The sequence below is a fragment of the Populus trichocarpa genome, chromosome 9 (assembly GCF_000002775.5).
Source record: "Populus trichocarpa isolate Nisqually-1 chromosome 9, P.trichocarpa_v4.1, whole genome shotgun sequence".
Taxonomy (NCBI): Eukaryota; Viridiplantae; Streptophyta; class Magnoliopsida; order Malpighiales; family Salicaceae; genus Populus; species Populus trichocarpa.
The window spans coordinates 6,142,914-6,160,449 of NC_037293.2; the positions used below are offsets into that span (position 1 = coordinate 6,142,914).

At 36.5% G+C, this 17,536-nt stretch overlaps 2 protein-coding genes across 8 annotated transcripts; one reads left to right on the plus strand and one right to left on the minus strand.

Moving 5' to 3' along the window:
• The first annotated feature begins 3,560 nt into the window (after positions 1–3,560).
• On the plus strand, positions 3,561–10,926 carry LOC7467340 (DNA topoisomerase 2). Of its 4 annotated transcripts, none has more exons than XM_024608705.2 (19): positions 3,561–4,616; positions 5,032–5,324; positions 5,416–5,482; positions 5,561–5,831; positions 5,930–6,126; positions 6,202–6,420; positions 6,507–6,620; positions 6,710–6,820; positions 6,940–7,104; positions 7,202–7,543; positions 7,649–7,782; positions 7,874–8,249; positions 8,323–8,509; positions 8,592–8,641; positions 8,742–9,152; positions 9,271–9,463; positions 9,562–9,626; positions 9,746–9,854; positions 10,118–10,926. In XM_024608705.2, the coding sequence occupies exons 1-19, from the start codon at positions 4,062–4,064 to the stop codon at positions 10,696–10,698; spliced, it is 4,440 nt and encodes a 1,479-aa protein (XP_024464473.2). In that variant the 5' UTR covers positions 3,561–4,061; the 3' UTR covers positions 10,699–10,926. The 4 variants fall into 4 exon arrangements, with proteins under 4 accessions (XP_024464473.2, XP_002314046.3, XP_024464472.2 ...); XM_002314010.4 differs by having other exon boundaries at positions 3,562–4,616; positions 9,553–9,626; XM_024608704.2 differs by having other exon boundaries at positions 3,562–4,616; positions 9,743–9,854.
• LOC7482293 (protein OBERON 4) lies at positions 9,910–17,255 on the minus strand. Of its 4 annotated transcripts, none has more exons than XM_052455844.1 (3): positions 13,770–17,255; positions 12,429–13,036; positions 9,910–10,748 (listed from the first exon to the last, which is right to left on the minus strand). In XM_052455844.1, the coding sequence occupies exons 1-2, from the start codon at positions 16,849–16,851 to the stop codon at positions 12,474–12,476; spliced, it is 3,645 nt and encodes a 1,214-aa protein (XP_052311804.1). In that variant the 5' UTR covers positions 16,852–17,255; the 3' UTR covers positions 9,910–10,748; positions 12,429–12,473. The 4 variants fall into 4 exon arrangements, with proteins under 4 accessions (XP_052311804.1, XP_052311805.1, XP_024464474.2 ...); XM_052455845.1 differs by having other exon boundaries at positions 9,910–10,789; XM_024608706.2 differs by lacking the exon at positions 9,910–10,748 and adding an exon at positions 11,989–12,189.
• Positions 17,256–17,536: the final 281 nt, after the last annotated feature.

Genomic DNA, 17,536 nt, shown 5'->3' on the forward strand with positions numbered 1-17,536 from the left:
TTAATTAATTAGGCTGGTTTAGTTATTTTTCTTAGTTAATTTACTTTCTTTTATTTATTTAATTTTCATTTCACATGAAAAAAAATTTAAAAAACAAGTTATTATGGTTCTACAATAAAATAAGTGTCGCGCATTCATATTGGTACTCTGATAAAAAAAAATATCATTAAGATGTATTAACTAATAATTAACTTTATAAAATAACATAAATAGTACATGCTTAGTAAAAAATAAATTAAGAGAGCACGTGGATCAAATCCTGGGTAAAAGTATTTCTTTATCATTCTCCACAAAGAAGAAAAAAGAGGAGTTTTCTTACAAGGTTGCAGAGAATTGATAGAGTTTTAAATTCAAGGCCTTGAGTGGATTTACGAGTCCCAGTAGTGAGTCACTGAGTTGTTTGAGATTAGTCTTATGTGATTATTTTTTAAAATATTTATTTATTTATTTATAAATATATAAATTAATATATTTTTTTATTTTTTTAAATTTAATTTTAATATCAGCCTATTAAAATTATTAAAAAATATTTTAAAACAAAAAAAAATCAAAATTTTTTAAAAACACTTTTTAAACGCGAAAACAAACACACTCTCAACCCTCATTTGAGAGTATGTCCCGGATATTGGTTAAAATTCGATTTTTTCTTTGCTTAAAATTAAATTTTTTTGTATTTTTGTATCGTTTTAATATGTTGGTGTTCAAAATAAATTTTAAAAATAAAATAAAAATATAATTTTAATATATTTTATAACAGAAAAACACTTTAAAAAACAACTGCTACTGCTATCCTCCACGCCCCTTCATCTATTATTTTCAAATTAGACATGCTTTCCAATATGAAGATTATGCTTTTGGACAACATTACATATTTGTAAATCAGAACTTGTATAAGTTTCAATTCACATTCGATATAAATAGTTTGAGTTTAGTTTCCTATACAAGGAATTCTTTCTCTCTCTTCAATCGTTATCTGCTATTCCCTTTCAAAAGTCCATCTTCTTTTTCTCTCTCAAAATCTATCTTTAAAAAAAAAAAAAAAATCTTGTTAAAATGAGACCTTAACATTGAAATTGAACTCCCGATTATGCTTTTTATTTGGACAACATTACATGTAAGAGATTTATAAATCGAAACCTGAACCAGTTTCAATTCACATTCGATATAAATAGCTAGTTTGACTTTGAGATTTTGAAATTAATTTATATTCATTCTAGAAATCACCTTTGGTTGTGATTTTTAGCTGTGACTATAGCTTTTACGTGTTTGATAATATTTTAAAAATTAATTTAATGATCATTTTAACATATTATTTTCAACATCTATAATTTGTAGCTTTTAAAAAATTAAAACCACATCCTTTGCAAACAAACTTATCTCCTATCTAACCATTTAGTAGGTGGCCCCGTGGCAAAAACTTGAAATTAAGGGGTTTACTTCCCCTGTAATCCAAGGTTCAAGCCCTATGAGCTATGGTTGCTAATATTGACGGCCACTAGAGACTTACATGGTCGTTAACTTTAGAGCCCGTAGAATTAGTTGAGGTGCGCGTAAACTGGGCGGACACCTACGTTAATCTAAAAAGAAAAATTAAGCCCTATCTAGAGGGTATGACAAAGATTTGATTGTAATATTTGAAATGATGAATAAATTGATTATAATATTTAATCTAATGTTATTAGTTCAAGTTGATTTGTTGATTAAATTTGTAAAATCTAAATGTGATTTCTAAAACCAGACGTAAATGCAGAAAACTCGATATGATTTACCGCTGGAAACTAATTAGGACATTTATATTTGTTATGTATTAGTTTTTTTCTTTTTCCCTTTTTTTTTTTTGGCGTGTATATAGTTTCTTGATAAGCTGATAACAAGAATCCATAAGAAAGTAAATTATTTATTCGAACTTCTCATCAGATCCAAACTCGTAGAGAGTATACTTTAAATTTCTTGATTTGAGGGTCGAATTCAGTTATAGATTTAAGTAATTAAACTGTGATTCTGATCTTGCTAAGTTCGAACCAATTTCAACATCTTTTGGATCTGTTAAGATATCAAATTAAAACTTTTTTTTATTTTAATAATTAAAATATTCTTCAACTAGTTTGTTTGGAATTTCTTAAGTCATTCTCACTTGGAATGCATCATAACATCATTTATTCCTACATACTTCGTAGCCTCTACAGCATACTTCTCAATCCCAAGATGATGTCGTCTCTCAGTAAATCACTGTCGTCTTATATTGGAATAACTACAATCACTGTACGTGGTCGTGGTCTAGCTATGTATGGATATGTCGTCGATGAACGTAAAAAGCCAGCAAAAAATATCAAAGAAGAAGATATATATACATATATATAGTGTGTATTGTGATCGATTTGAGCTTTGGAAAAAATCATTTATTGTATATTACTTGGATTGCCAACACTTTTATTCCCTTTTATCAGCATATTAATTATGTGGACACTTTGCACAAAATATTTGGACTTTTCTTCAACAACGTTTATCTTATCAGTATATTAATAATATATGCCAAGAACTTGGTGGTGACTTTTATATATATATATATATGTTTTTTTTTTGGATCATCTGGTCATTTCTTAACCTTAATAGAAGTGTGGTGATGACCTCACACTTTTTGTTGCATGTTTTAAGGGTGTGTTTGACATTATGTTTTGGAAGCATTTTTTAAAAAAAATAAAATTTTTTTTCTTCAAATTAATATTTTTTAATGTTTTCAGATCATTTTGATGTGCTAATATCAAAAATAATTTTAAAAAAACATTTTTTTGATGTGTTTTGGAATGAAAAACACTTTAAAAAACAACCGCTATCACACTCTCAGACACACTCAAAATACAACTTGCCGCATCCATGGTGGCTATTCACAACGACTCTGAATCTGTTCGTGCGATCTCTTTTATTATGCCTTGTTTTAGATATTGCAAACCTAGCTTTGACGTGAGAGACATTTCACAAGTAATGCAATTTTGTTTTTTTTTTATTATTAACATGAGTGTTCGGGCTATCATGACATCTCAAGTAATGGATATTATAAATGTTTACGAGTTAAATTTATATTGTTAATTTTTATAGATATGTGTTTAAAAGCGAGCTTATAGCATAAATTATAGGTGTCATGATACCCTCAATGTAGGTAAAATTATCATATACTACATCATTATTGAATTCTTCTCTCTTCTTCCCTCCTTCTAGCAAATACGTAAATTATTTTTTTATTATAATTAAAGAAATTCAATAGAAAATCCATTAATAAAACTAAAATATTTCTAAATAAAATAAAAATAAATATTTAATTTATAAACTATTAAATATAAAAACAAAATTAATATAGGATGAGTTAGATCGAGTTTTAAAAATCTTTACCAACCACCCACTTATAATATCTATTTTTTTTTAAAAAATTAAACCACAATAGTCTATAATATACATATTATTCAATTTTAACTGTTTGGATTGTATCGAATAATACAAATATTGATACAATACGCAGCATAACACAATACAACAGCCAACAAGCAACGCAAAGGACCAACACGGGCCTTGTCCAAAACGTGGGGAACTGCATTTGATACGTGTCACTTGATGATACCATCACAGGAGAAAATAAAATCAGAAAAGGAAAGAGTACCCACACTTCAAGATCACCAGATAATTTCCTCGAGTTTTGATAGCCAGATAAATCCTCTACCGTCAGATTCTTAAAACCCACTATCAACCATCAAAATTAAAACTCCGCCCAAAATTCAAAATTCAAAATTCAATCTCACTTGACCGTTAGATCTCTTCTCTCTTCCCTTTTAAAATCTTTCCTCAGTCTTTCCCTCTCCATTTTGCTTCAAGAGTCAAAGACACCATCTACGTGTCTCTCTCTCTAAAAAACCAAACCCTAAAACCAAATCCATCTCAGAAACACCTCTCTGTTTCTTCATCAAGATACCCTAAACTTTCGTTCATCCCCTTCAAGAAACCCTAAAATAACAAAAGATTCACGCATTGCCTCTCTAGGAAACCCTAAATCGCGAGTGTCTCTCTCTACAATGGCGGCAGAGACCAAGAAAATCCCATTATCAACAAGCGACAGCTTAAATATGAACCAGGAAAAGACAATCGAAGAAACCTACCAGAAAAAGTCCCAATTGGAGCACATTCTTCTGCGACCCGACACCTACATCGGGTCAATCGAGAAGCACGCGCAGATCCTCTGGGTTTTCGAGAATGATAAAATGGTCCACCGATCGGTTACTTATGTACCGGGACTTTATAAAATCTTTGATGAAATATTGGTGAATGCAGCGGATAATAAGCAAAGAGACCCGAAAATGGATTCTTTGAAGGTTGTGATTGATGTGGAGAATAATTTGGTTAGTGTTTATAACAATGGAGATGGGGTTCCGGTGGATATGCACAAGGAGGAAGGAGTTTATGTGCCCGAACTGATTTTTGGGCATTTGTTGACTAGTAGTAATTATGATGATACGATGAAGAAGACTACTGGTGGGAGAAATGGATATGGTGCTAAGCTTACGAATATTTTTTCGACCGAGTTTGTGATTGAGACGGCTGATGGGAAAAGGAAAAAGAAGTATAAGCAGGTAAATCTGAGTTAGAAAGTTGGTTTCCGTTAATGTCTTAATGATTTGTTTTTTTTTTAATTATTTTTTAAAATATTAAATCTATCAGATACGAAGTGCACTACAATTTAAGGTTTAATTGATTAGCGAGATTGCAGTTGAATTGTTACTTTATATATATTCTGGAAGAGGTTTAACATACTTCAAAAGGTTTTGATTTAATTTTATGTTGATTTTTTTGCTGGGATCTGTGATATGTGAACCGGTATGGAAGTTTAACTTTCAAATTCTAGTTTGTTTTAAGATGAATTTTAAGGTACTTAAACTAGGCAAACTATGCTTTACAAGGACTAAGTGTGATGATTCTGCTGGATTCTTTTGTTGATCTTTTAACACGCTCTTGTGTGTAACTTTGGTTTGTGTTGCTGATATAAAGGTTTTCTCTAACAACATGGGGAAAAGATCTGAGCCGATAATAACTAAGTGCAAGGAGAGTGAGAATTGGACCAAGGTGACATTTAAGCCCGATTTGGCTAAGTTTAGCATGACTCACCTGGAAGAAGATGTGGTAGCTCTGATGAAAAAAAGGGTGGTTGACATGGCTGGTTGCCTTGGAAAGACTGTCAAGGTTGAGCTCAATGGAAGTCGTGTTCCTGTCAAATCATTTCAAGATTACGTTAACATGTACTTGAATTCTGCCGCTGAGTCTGGCTCAGAACGCCCAAAATGGTTGTTTTTTATGGTCTTGTGTCTGGTTATCAAATTTTTTATATGTTTCTTCCTTTAAAATGCTCAATGGGTATTTTTTGGTTTTGGCCAGTTTCTACGATAAAGTTGGTGAGAGGTGGGAGGTTTGTGTGAGCCTTACTGAAGGTCAATTCCAGCAGGTAATTGAGAACCTTTTTGAATGAATCATAGTTTATTTCCAAGTTCCTATATCCCGAATAATTGGGTTTCTTTAACAGGCCAGCTTCGTTAATAGCATTGCCACCATCAAGGGTGGAACTCATGTTGATTACGTCACTAATCAGATCACTAACTATGTGATGAATGCTGTTAATAAGAAGCACAAGAATGGCAACATCAAAGCCCATAATGTGAAGAACTATTTGTGGGTTTTTGTCAATTGCCTTATTGATAACCCTGCTTTTGATTCTCAAACAAAAGAAACTTTGACACTTCGCCAGAGCAGTTTTGGATCAAAATGTGAACTTTCTGAAGACTTCTTGAAGAAAGGTCTGTTACATGTGCTGTTTGGTTTTCTGTAAACTGGAGTTTGTTATTTATTATATGATAGTTCTGTGTGTTTTATGCTGATCATTATTTATTTGCAGTGGCAAAGTCTGACATCGTTGACAACCTCCTTTCGTGGGCAAAATTCAAGGAAAACAAAGAGCTTAAGAAAACTGACGGAACAAAGACAGCAAAGGTTAATGTGCCAAAGCTTGAGGATGCTAACGAGGCTGGAGGGAGGTATTCTGAAAAATGCACTTTGATATTGACAGAAGGAGATTCGGCAAAAGCTCTGGCAGTAAGTTCCATGATCAATAACGTTTTCTGTGGCAACATCAATGTAACTTTCTTTAACAGCAATTAATGTACGCAGATTGCTGGTGTGGCTGGGCTGTCTCAGATGGAACGGAACTTCTACGGGGTATTCCCTTTGAGAGGTAAATTGCTCAATGTGCGAGAAGCCACGTCTAAACAGCTCAAAGAGAATAAGGAAATTGAGAGCATCAAGAAGATTCTTGGGTTACAGCATGATAAACAGTACAGCAATGTCAAGTCTTTGAGATACGGTCATCTGATGATAATGACAGATCAGGTTAGTGCTTTACTTAGATATTTTTGCCATGGCTCTCTCCCATAATCCCAGAGCAGAGATTTGCTAACCTTTTGTGCTTTAAACAGGATCATGATGGGTCTCACATTAAAGGCCTACTGATCAATTTCATTCATTCATTCTGGCCATCATTACTGAAAGTCCCATCTTTCTTGGTTGAGTTTATAACTCCTATTGTCAAGGTTGGTGCATTTAACTAATCAGTCGTTAAAAAATGGTGATATTTTTCTTCAAGAACGTTGGTAATTTTCAGTGCTCATTGTTCGTGCAGGCTACTCATAGAAATGGAACAGTTCTATCCTTTTATTCCATGCCGGAGTATGAATACTGGAAGGAAAGTTTGAGTGGGAATGCAAGTGGCTGGTCCATCAAATACTATAAGGTTTGTTCACTTGACATGGAAGAAAGGAATCTGGGTATACATGGTTATATTCGTGTGCTATCAGTCTTTTATTATCATTGTCATTCCATCTTGGAGTAACATAGTTGATGTCCTTGTAGGGGTTGGGAACAAGTACATCCAAGGAAGGAAAAGATTACTTTAAAAACCTTCACAAGCACAAAAAAGACTTTTTATGGATGGATGAGCTGGACGGGGACGCGATAGAGCTTGCGTTTAGTAAAAAGAAGATTGAAGCAAGGAAGAATTGGCTTCGGCAGCATGAGGTTGGTTTTGCTGCATATCTGTGGTTAAAAAAAGAAAATGCTTATCGTATGAAACTACTGTCTTTTAAGGGGATCTTAGTTTATCTGAATTTTGCAGCCTGGTACTCACCTTGATCACAATCAGAAGATCATAAAGTACAGTGACTTCATTAACAAGGAGCTTATATTGTTTTCTATGGCGGATCTTCAAAGGTCCATACCTTCAATGGTTGATGGCCTGAAGCCTGGTCAGAGGAAGATCCTTTTCTGTTCTTTTAAGAGGAATTTTGTCAAAGAAGCAAAAGTTTCCCAGTTTTCTGGTTATGTATCCGAGCATTCTGCTTATCATCATGGAGAGCAGAGTCTTGCCGGTACCATCATTGGAATGGCACAAGATTTTGTTGGCAGTAACAACATTAACCTTCTTCAGCCAAATGGTCAATTTGGCACTCGCAGTGTGGTAAGATAAATGATGTCTCACTTTTTGAAGTTGAATCAACGCTTAGTAAGTTGCATTAACACTAATCTTATTCTCATTTTTTGTTTTTGAACCTGTTCTTCACAGGGAGGCAAAGACCATGCAAGTGCTAGGTACATTTATACGCAGCTTTCTCCTATTACAAGGTTCTTGTTCCCAAAGGATGATGATGGCCTTCTTAACTACTTGGATGAAGATGGGCAAACCATTGAACCTACTTGGTAAATGTTTCATTTCAATAATAAAAGGAGTTATTGGTGCCTTCAAGGTGATATTTATAATGAATGTTGCCTAACAGCCATTTCGGTCTAGGTACATGCCAATTATACCAACGGTCCTTGTAAACGGTTGTGAAGGAATCGGCACTGGCTGGAGCACTTTCATCCCTAACTATAACCCAAGGGATGTTGTTGCAAATATAAGGCGGTTGTTGAATGGTGAAATGATGGAGCCTATGAATCCATGGTATAGAGGTTTTAAAGGAACTATTGAAAAAGGTGCATCCAAGGAAGGTGGTTGTAGTAGCTACACAGTAAATGGAGTCATTAACGAAGTCAATGAGACAACACTCAGGATAACTGAACTGCCTATCCGTAGATGGACTGATGATTACAAGGCATTTTTGAATTCGGTTACAGAGGGGACTAGAGATGAAAATGGCAATTTACCAAAAGATCCCTTCGTTAAGGTAATATTGATATCTAACAGGTGGTGTATTGTGTAATGCTTGTGTTTTCTAATGGAAAATGTTCTGGTTGCAGGATTTCAGAAAGTATGGTGATGATGCTGCTGTACATTTTGAAGTTCAGTTGTCGGAAGAGAACATGCTGGTTGCAAAGCAAGAGGGTTTGCTAAAGAAATTTAAATTAACTACCACAATTAGTACGAGTAACATGCACCTCTTTGATTCAGCAGGGGTGATTAAGAAATATGACAACCCTGAACAAAGTACGAGTTAGATGTCATTTAATCTTTGTTCTCCAGTACATTACGTTGTTTGAATGCTCATTTTTCATCTTTCAATCTGCAGTTCTTGAAAATTTTTTCCACTTACGGCTTGAATACTACGAGACAAGGAAGGTAAGTTCACTTTGAATTGTAGAATAACCCATAAATGTTTTCAATTACTTCCCATTGATAAACAGTTCTAATTACAGTCCTTTTTTCCTAATGCATGCAGAAAGTTCTGCTGGAAAATCTAGAATTTGAGTTGTTGAAATTGGAAAACAAGGTCAGGTTTATCCTTGGAGTTGTGAGAGGGGAAATCATTGTGAACAACAGGAAAAGAGCCGATCTGTTACTGGAGTTGCACCAGAAAGGTTTTAATCCCATTCCAAAGAAATCTAAGGCTGTTGTTGCTGGGGCAACTGACGATACAGAAGAAGCAGAAGACAGCCCTGATGTTTCTGGAGTGCGGGCTAGTGACTATGATTATTTGCTGTCAATGGCAATTGGAACCTTGACACTTGAGAGGGTTCAACAGCTATGTGCTGACCGGGACAAACTGAATGGGGAGGTTGACAGTTTAAGGAAGACAACTCCGAAAGTTTTGTGGGTGAAAGATCTCGAGGCTCTTGAGATGCAACTTGATGTATGTGCAGCGAATCAACACTCCATATTTGCTTTTCTCTAACTTGTATTCTACACTTTGCTATTTCATTTTCTTTGCTGTTTCATCTCTCTGATTTTTAAGCAATATATGCATTTAGATGCTGGATGAATATGATGCTGAAGCAGAGGAGGCAAGAAGGAAATTAAAAGGTGGTGGTGCAAAGGGTGAAGCTGGTTTTAAGGTTTCTAAACAAGCACCTAAATATCCACGGAAGAACACTAAGAAAGCCATAAACGAAGAAGTATCTGTTGAGACCACAGGAACATCATCCAGTTTTGCAATTGAAACAGGTCAGCAGGCTGAGATGCTTCTACTAACAAATTATCTTTCTTGACATGTTTTATAAATTTCTTGAGCTCTGTTAGTGTTTTTTCTTTAGCGTCGTCAGAGAATGCTGCTGCGGTAGTGAAACCCAAAGGAAGGGCAGGCTCAAAGAAGGCTCCTGCTAAAATGGTACATTTTTCGATCCTTCAACTCCCCACCCAACCAAAAATAAAAAGAAAACAAAACAGCTGACAGATGAAATTGGAGCTCTTTGGAACTTACAATCTACTGTTTCTGTTCTTCAGCAGGAAAAACTCTCTCCAGTTTTGGATGACTTTGATGAGGATGATGAAATAGAATCTCTGAAGGATCGACTTAATGCATATAGACTTGATTCTTCGCCTGAGCAATCAGCTGGTAAGTTTTCCTCACCAATTTAATTCTCATTATACTTCTTTAGCATTCAACAAAATTGTTTTAATGAAACTTCAATTGTTTTATAGAAATTAAACATCTGAATTTTGGAACTCAAAAAATGTTTTGTAGAAAAAACCAGTTTTTTCTCTGTCCATTTGAAAAATGATGTGGTTTTAACCCCTACTCAAACACTGATGTGGTTATAAGCCACAGATCTGACTCTGACTTGTGATCTTAATGGCTGGTTTGTTTTACCATCACAGATATGGAAACTGATGTGCTACAAGTACCAGCTAGGAGAGGTGCTGCTCGGAAGAAGCCTCTAGCAAATGTTTCAGTGATCTCTGATAGTGAGGATGAACCAAACCTTGACGATGACGCTGATGTAGAAGTGAAAGCTTTACCAGAAACAAAAAAGAAGGGGGGCAGAAAAGCTGCTGCTGCAAATGACAAGGCAGCCAAACCACCTGCAGCAACAAAGAGGAGAGGACCGGCCAGCCAGCAGTCCCAGGGATTGGGCCAGAAACTTCTAACGGAAATGTTGAAGCCTGCTGAAGGAGCAGGAATATCTCCAGAAAAGAAAGTGAGGAAAGTGAGGGCATCTCCATTCAACAAGAAGAGTGGTTCTGTGTTGGGCAGAATTCACAAGGAAGATGATACTGGAAGTGAACCGATGTCAGCTTCTTCATCTGAAAACACTGATGTCATTGACGTCCCGGCAAGAGCAAGACCGCAGAGGGCAAACCGGAAGCAGACTAGGTACGTGCTGAGTGACTCTGAGAGTGAGAAGGAAGACTCTGATTTTGAGCAGGCTAATGATGATTCAGACTCTTCCTCTGACTAGAAGGTTGGTTGGTTGGTTTAGTTATGGACGGGAAACTGGAGCTCATTTCCCTAAGAACTAATTGTATGCATTCTTTGTCGGCAACAATTACCTGATAAGATTTCAAGCGAGGAAAATATTCTGTTAGAACGATTTTTCTTGTGAAGAATAATTTGATATTTGCTTCATATCAAGTTTACTATTTTTCCAAGATCAATACAGTATCATTTACCTTTTCTTTTCCTTTAATTTTGCTGCTGAAAAGAATTTTCTCCAATGAATGTCATGTTACCAAGATATGTATGAACAATTGAGAAGGAAAAATTGACTAGAGAAATTATTTATTAAAAAAAATTAATTGCTGCTAGAACAAAGCTATATCAAGTTGCAATTGTTTCTTAATAAAATCTGAAAAGTCCGAACTCCAATTTCTCACTCTACTGGAACCATATTAACAAAATCTTCACAATGTCAAGAACTAGAGCAACTGAAAGTGGCTGTGATTGAAGGTAGATTTGTGAATGTTGATTGCAAATATGGGAAGAGAACTGTACCTCGTCAACAATGCTGAGAATTTTCCCATCTCCCTAATATATATATATATCATTTTTATTTTTTGTTCTGCAACCGAGACTAGGAGGGAAAAGTCTTAGCACAAATTATTTTTTATGTATTTTTTTTAATAAAACTTTTTTATTAGCAAAATGATTTTTTAATAAAAGATTAAAGGACTATATAAAAGTCTGAACCAATAGATAGAAATTAGGCGTGCATTTTCAAGGAATATATGTATCATTAGTTTTACTTTCCTTGCAAGGAATAATAGAGAACTTCCCATTTGCCAGTTTTAGAAACCATCGGATTTATATTTTTTTTCACAATTTATCTCATTCTCATCTCACCTGATTAGTTTGCCTACTGATTATTTTAATATATTTTCAAACAAAAAAATTAAAAAGCAATTAATACCCCAAAACACCCTCTTAAGTTTTCAATGAACCCTTAATTAAAATCGAGTCTAAAATACCCACAATACCTGTGTTATTACAATGCTAGAATGTGTAGGGGAAAAAAATAACAGGTGCTCATGCGGAGATGGTTGATCTGCCTGGGCTTCGGCTTTTGACTCTCTCCTACTCTAACGATAAAAAGGAGAAAAAAATTCACATTTTTAATTTTCCTTGATTGTGAAAAACAAAAACAACGATTGTTCTAACTAAATAATCGAGTATCCTCTCAAGGTATATTCATCCGGGAGCAAAACACATCTACATTCTCTTTCAACCAGTTGAGATGTTCTTCAGACAAATCTTTCCTTTACTTCAATATTGTTATTTATATTCAAGTTCAGAGACACAAAACTGCCCAAGTGCAAGAACATGTAAAATTTGTACATTGACCAAGACAAGCGATCTGCGTCGGCCTTTGCATTTAAATCATGTATGAAATAGCAATAATTGATCTGAACCGGTCAATATTTTCTTCGGCTCACAGAAAATGGCCCTAATGTACCTGAAAACAATATTTAAATCCCTTCAGACGATGAGAATTTGATCTATCATCTCTTTCCAACTGCTTCCATAACGGGGAGCAGATTACAACATATAGAGATTTTGCAGTTTCTGTACACATTCACGTTAGCATTTAAGGAAGAAAAACATAAACCGGAGACACGCCTAAAATTTGTGAAACAGGAAATGGGCGCTTGCTACATTACAACATACTAGCACAGTTCTAAAGAGTAAATTTACCTGGGATGGTGACAGTTTCTTATGCTAAACCCTACACAATCTCGATCACAAGGTGATGTTTCGTTTAGCAGCTTCCATTTTTAATAAGAGATCCTTAATATCAGCTTCCATCCTCGTCTTCATACTGAAATATTCCCGATGAGCTCTTTCCAGGGCCTGAAATTCTTCAAATTTTTGTTTACGCATTTCCTCAACCTCAACTATGCGCAATTTAGAGATTCTACTTGCGAACTCTTCCTTGATTTTTTCACTCTTCGCAATCGCAATTCGTTTCAGGGCCTCAGCTTCTCTTCTAGCATCATCAGCACGTGCTTGAAACATCTTAGCTTCTGCCTGTTTGATTCTAACAATGCTCTCCAGTTCATCAAAAAGGGGCTCCTTTCGGGCACTTCTCAGTAACTCGGGTTCAACAGGGCATTTATCATTCAAGTCAGAATGGAAGCTAGGACGTAGGCTAGTTGATCTTTCCAATTGAGGAATTTTTTCAGTGTATACAGATTTGATCCATGCAGCATCGTGGCTAGGTCCAGCAATGGCACCATTGCTTCCATTTCCTTGTTCCTTCAAGAAAAAACCAGATGCGTTGCCAAACTTGGATGGATCACTTTCTGCAATCATGAAGGAGGACATCAATGGAATGAAGACAATACACAAATAAACAACACATTGATAACATAGGAGAGCATGACAACCTCAATATGGCACAGTGGAATCATATTGAGAGTGGCGAATGCTATGAATTAATTCATTAATACTCATGCAAGTAGAAGGCAGCATTTTGATCTAACCTAGCCATCATCCATACATAACAATAAGATCACATCAAATTGAAACAGCAAATAAAACATGTCCTGAAGTCTGTATAAAGTTGGTACACATTTAAAGATTGGCACACCCTAGAAAATAAAGGCTGAAAATGGCATTCCTCATTCTGAAATACAGAAAAAATGATTAAACTGTGTTCACAAGAAATATCTGAATGCTCTGAAAACTTCCTCATTCAGGATGCCGAGAGAAAAATAACTGTGCAACTAAAATGTTAGCAGTATTAGAAATGGTTGAAAGCATTCAAATTCACCATCTTCAAAATGGCAAGTCGCCCCAGTATAAGAATATATCCTAAAAGGTACAAACTACAAACAAATGTGAAAAACTAAAATGTACATATTTTTCAACAGCAAAAAATAGAGAATCAATTAAAAGGGACATAGCAAAGTTTATCGATAATAACAAGCATAAAGGATGACATACCAGCACATCTCTACAGAAAGCTAACAACCCAAAGCACTCCAAAAAACATTACAAAAAAGGTCCGTTGATGTATGATTCAGAACAACTTACCAGTCAGCAATACTATTATATAATTATAAACCTCGGGAAGATTGGACTTATTTGCCAATTTTGCCAGCATCTGATCAGCTATTTCATGCAGACGTCTCCCTCTCACATCCTTGCTGGCACGGAAAATTCTCTTGACATATTCAAGTTCTCTGCAAAATGTTTCTGCAGTCCAATCTTTTGCAAAGTTCTGAAAAACCTCCTTCACAAAGCCAAACATCTCAGAAGGATGATCACAGGCAACGCAATGGAACTGCATCTCAGTAGTCCCTTGAGCACCACTGGCACTCCTTCCATTCCTAATGTAAGCTTCTCGTAATGCACAATCAGCATGACACCAATGAAGGCAAACATCACACCCAACCCAACTACATGTATTAGATGCCATATCAAACTTCGAGCACACAAGACACATACATAAACTGCAAAAACCATTTTTCTTCGCGCAAACTTTGCAATCACATTCATCCACAGGCAAAAGACTTTGACATGTCAGATTTCTGCACCTCAAGTTCAGGAAAATCTCAGCCAGATGAGAAGATGAAATGCCACTGTCTACTTGGAGATACTCTGGAAAACCTGTTCGCAAAGCTACCAAGACTTCCAGTTGAGCACGATGGGATTTCAACAGCATATCCAAGGTTAAGTCAGACCTGTTTTGCAGCACGCTTTGAAGTGCACATATTTGCCCTTGCTTATCGGTATTTAACAGAATCTCACGGATGCTCTCCTTTAAACATGATGCTTGTGCTGCCATTTCATGGAATTTCTTAGCCATCACATGAATGGGCTCAGAAACTATTCTGCCAAGGATAGTCTCAACAAAATCAGCTCCGCCTATCAGAAATTGCTCTTGTTCCTTCTGGCTATTGCTCCTATATAGGCTACTGCCATGTTTCTCTTTCACGGCACGCTTCTTCTCAAAGCTATAATTCGAACCAATATCATGGGATCCCACACTTTGAGAAGGGGATCTAGTGTCATCATGATTCCTTGCCTGCCCTCCTGACAACTGTCTATGGAAACTCAATTGTCTTTCAAGTTCATTGGGCATTTTAGAGCTTCCTTGCAAAGCTTGACCATTTGACAAACCCTGTACTGCTTGAGGCTGATGAAGAGAGCCATTTCCATTCATCAAAATTTTTTGATACAAGGGAACATCTTTATGCTTGGAGTCATTTTGAGTCTGACCCTGCCAATTCGTTTGATCAATACCCTGAAATAGGGGGCGGCTGTGAACAGATTGTTCATAGTTGTCCATGTCCAACGAATTCTGAGTTAGAGAACAGCTTTGATTATGAATAAATGACTGAGAACCTGAAAATGACATTGATGCAGTAAACCCGTCTGAATTTGTTCGAAATGAGCTAAAGGACTGAACACTTCTCCCATGGCTTGGAGAACCAGGAGCCTGGGTCGTGTCTCCTGTTGCACCAATAGGCAACAAAACAGTTGGTAAGCTGAGAGAAAGATCAAGCGGTTCCAACAGCAGCTTTTCATCTTTTGACTTACTACCACGCGATTGCTCTGATTTCTCAACTCTTCTAACAGGAGAGCTAGTAAATAACTCAAATCCCCTAGTACTAGGTCCTTCCATATCGTCTTCCCCATTCCTGAATATGGCAACGTTTCTCGATTCTCTTTCGACCCATGCACCATCTTCTGCAGAATCAACATCGTTGGTTGGTGAAATAACGACACTTTTGCCCTTGTCCTTCAAGTTCTGGCTCAAAACCCCTGTCACTGCATTTATATTCACTTCAGCTCCTTCATTTTCCTTAACAATTTCCTTATTTGACTCTGGCACTTCAACCTCCTCTGCCTTCACCTCAAGATCGATACCCTTACCTTGCCTATTATCCTCCTCCGAGCTCTGAGACTCCACGACAGCTATATTCTTACTTCCCTCCTCCTTGCACTCGACTTTTTCCTTCATACTCTGGCTGTCCTTGTTATCTTCACCAGCAACCCTCTTCCCAACTTCATCCTCCGTGACACTAGCATTATCATTAGAACTCTCCTCAACATTTCGCATCTCATCAACTTCCTTCGCCACATCCTTCCCCTCGTGAACATTTACTTTATCGGGCCTTTTCTCCTCTTCATTTACTTGATCCTTAACTTCGGACTCAATCTCAACCTTCCTCTGATCAATATCTTCTATAACATCCTCTCGTCTTTCATTGCCATTATCATTCTCATTTTCCTTGGCAACTTTAGGAACTGAATCAGGTTCTGGCTCAAGCTCCCCTTCTTCCATTTCACTATTATTCCCACTCTCAACACTCTTCACCTCCATCTCAGCACTTTTAGCCTCCACCTCAGCACTTTTTGTCTCCGGTTCACTTTTCTTCCCCACTTCCACACTCTTCGATTGCTCACTCCCCGAATCCTTCGACCATGTGGGTGACGACCTCGACTTAGAATTTGAAGACTTCACTTTCCCCTCATCCCTCCCACAAACACTTCCTCGTACCACCCTAGTTTGCTCACTCCCTGAATCCCTCGACCAAGAAGGTGACCTAACAACATCTCTCAACCCCTTAGGAGACGACCTAGCACTCCCCATCCTCTCCTCATTTCCACCTCTACTACTAGCTCCTCTATTCTCCTCAAATTCTTTACCCCCAAACCTCCTCCACGACGAAACACTCCCTTCTCTCCTCGACCTTTCCCTCTCCGACCTAAACCCTTTCGGAAAATCCCTCCTCGACCCACAAAAGCTCTCCGATCGAAGAATAACCCTATCATTCCCACCACCACTAATTCCACCATACCCTTCTCTACTATTACCGCTACCTCCTCCATTGCCATACCTATCAAACCCTAACCCTTTTCTTCGATCAAAGCTATCAAATTCATGATCTGATCGCTTCTTAACCATTCTGGTGCTCTCTCTATTATCATCATCAATAGATCGGCCTCGATCATACCGGGTCGAGGATGATGACGTGGAAATCAACCCTTTGCGCGCATTATCGGATTTGTAATAGAAACTTCTAGACGGTCTACTTGGATTTGAATCCTTGACTGAGGTTTTCTCGTTATAAGAATCAAGATCATCACTTGATCTCAATCTCTTCATTTTGAAACTAACAAACAATTTCACAGAAATGATTTAAAATAGTAAAATTAAGAGCTGGGAAACCCTAAATTTAGGGATCAGGCTTATAATAAATAGTTTACATGTTACAAAGCGAAAGCTAGGGTTCATCTGTAAATTAGTTTCAGCTTTAAGAAAACAGGCTGAAGATTTTTAACAACATTTTTTTTAAAAAAAGAAGCTGAAACTGAAGATTAGAGGTGGTTGTGGATGGAGAGAGACTGATTACTGGTCGATCCGGTAGACGATAGAGGAAAGTGACCGGCGAGAGGGCAGAGATAAGAGGATGGCGCGGTGGAGTTGCAAGGTATGGGGTAAGGAAGAGTGAATAAGGAAGGAGAGGTCAGATTTGGGAAAGCAAAGGGTGTTGGGGGTCTCTGTTTTGTTGTCTTTCTTAAATCTTATTTCAGTCAACGCAGTTAAACTGCTGGTTGATTTTTTTTTTTCAATTTAATTTGGTGAGAGACATGGAGAGAGATCTGGATGTGTTTGTTTTTACGTAAAAAATTGTTTTTGAATTTTTTTAAAATAATTTTTTTATTTTAATATATGATATAAAAAATAAATTTAAAAAATAATATTATTTTAATATATTTATAAATGAAATATACTTTTTTAAAAAATATTATTATAATTCTAAACATGTTCATTTGAAGCAGGCACAATT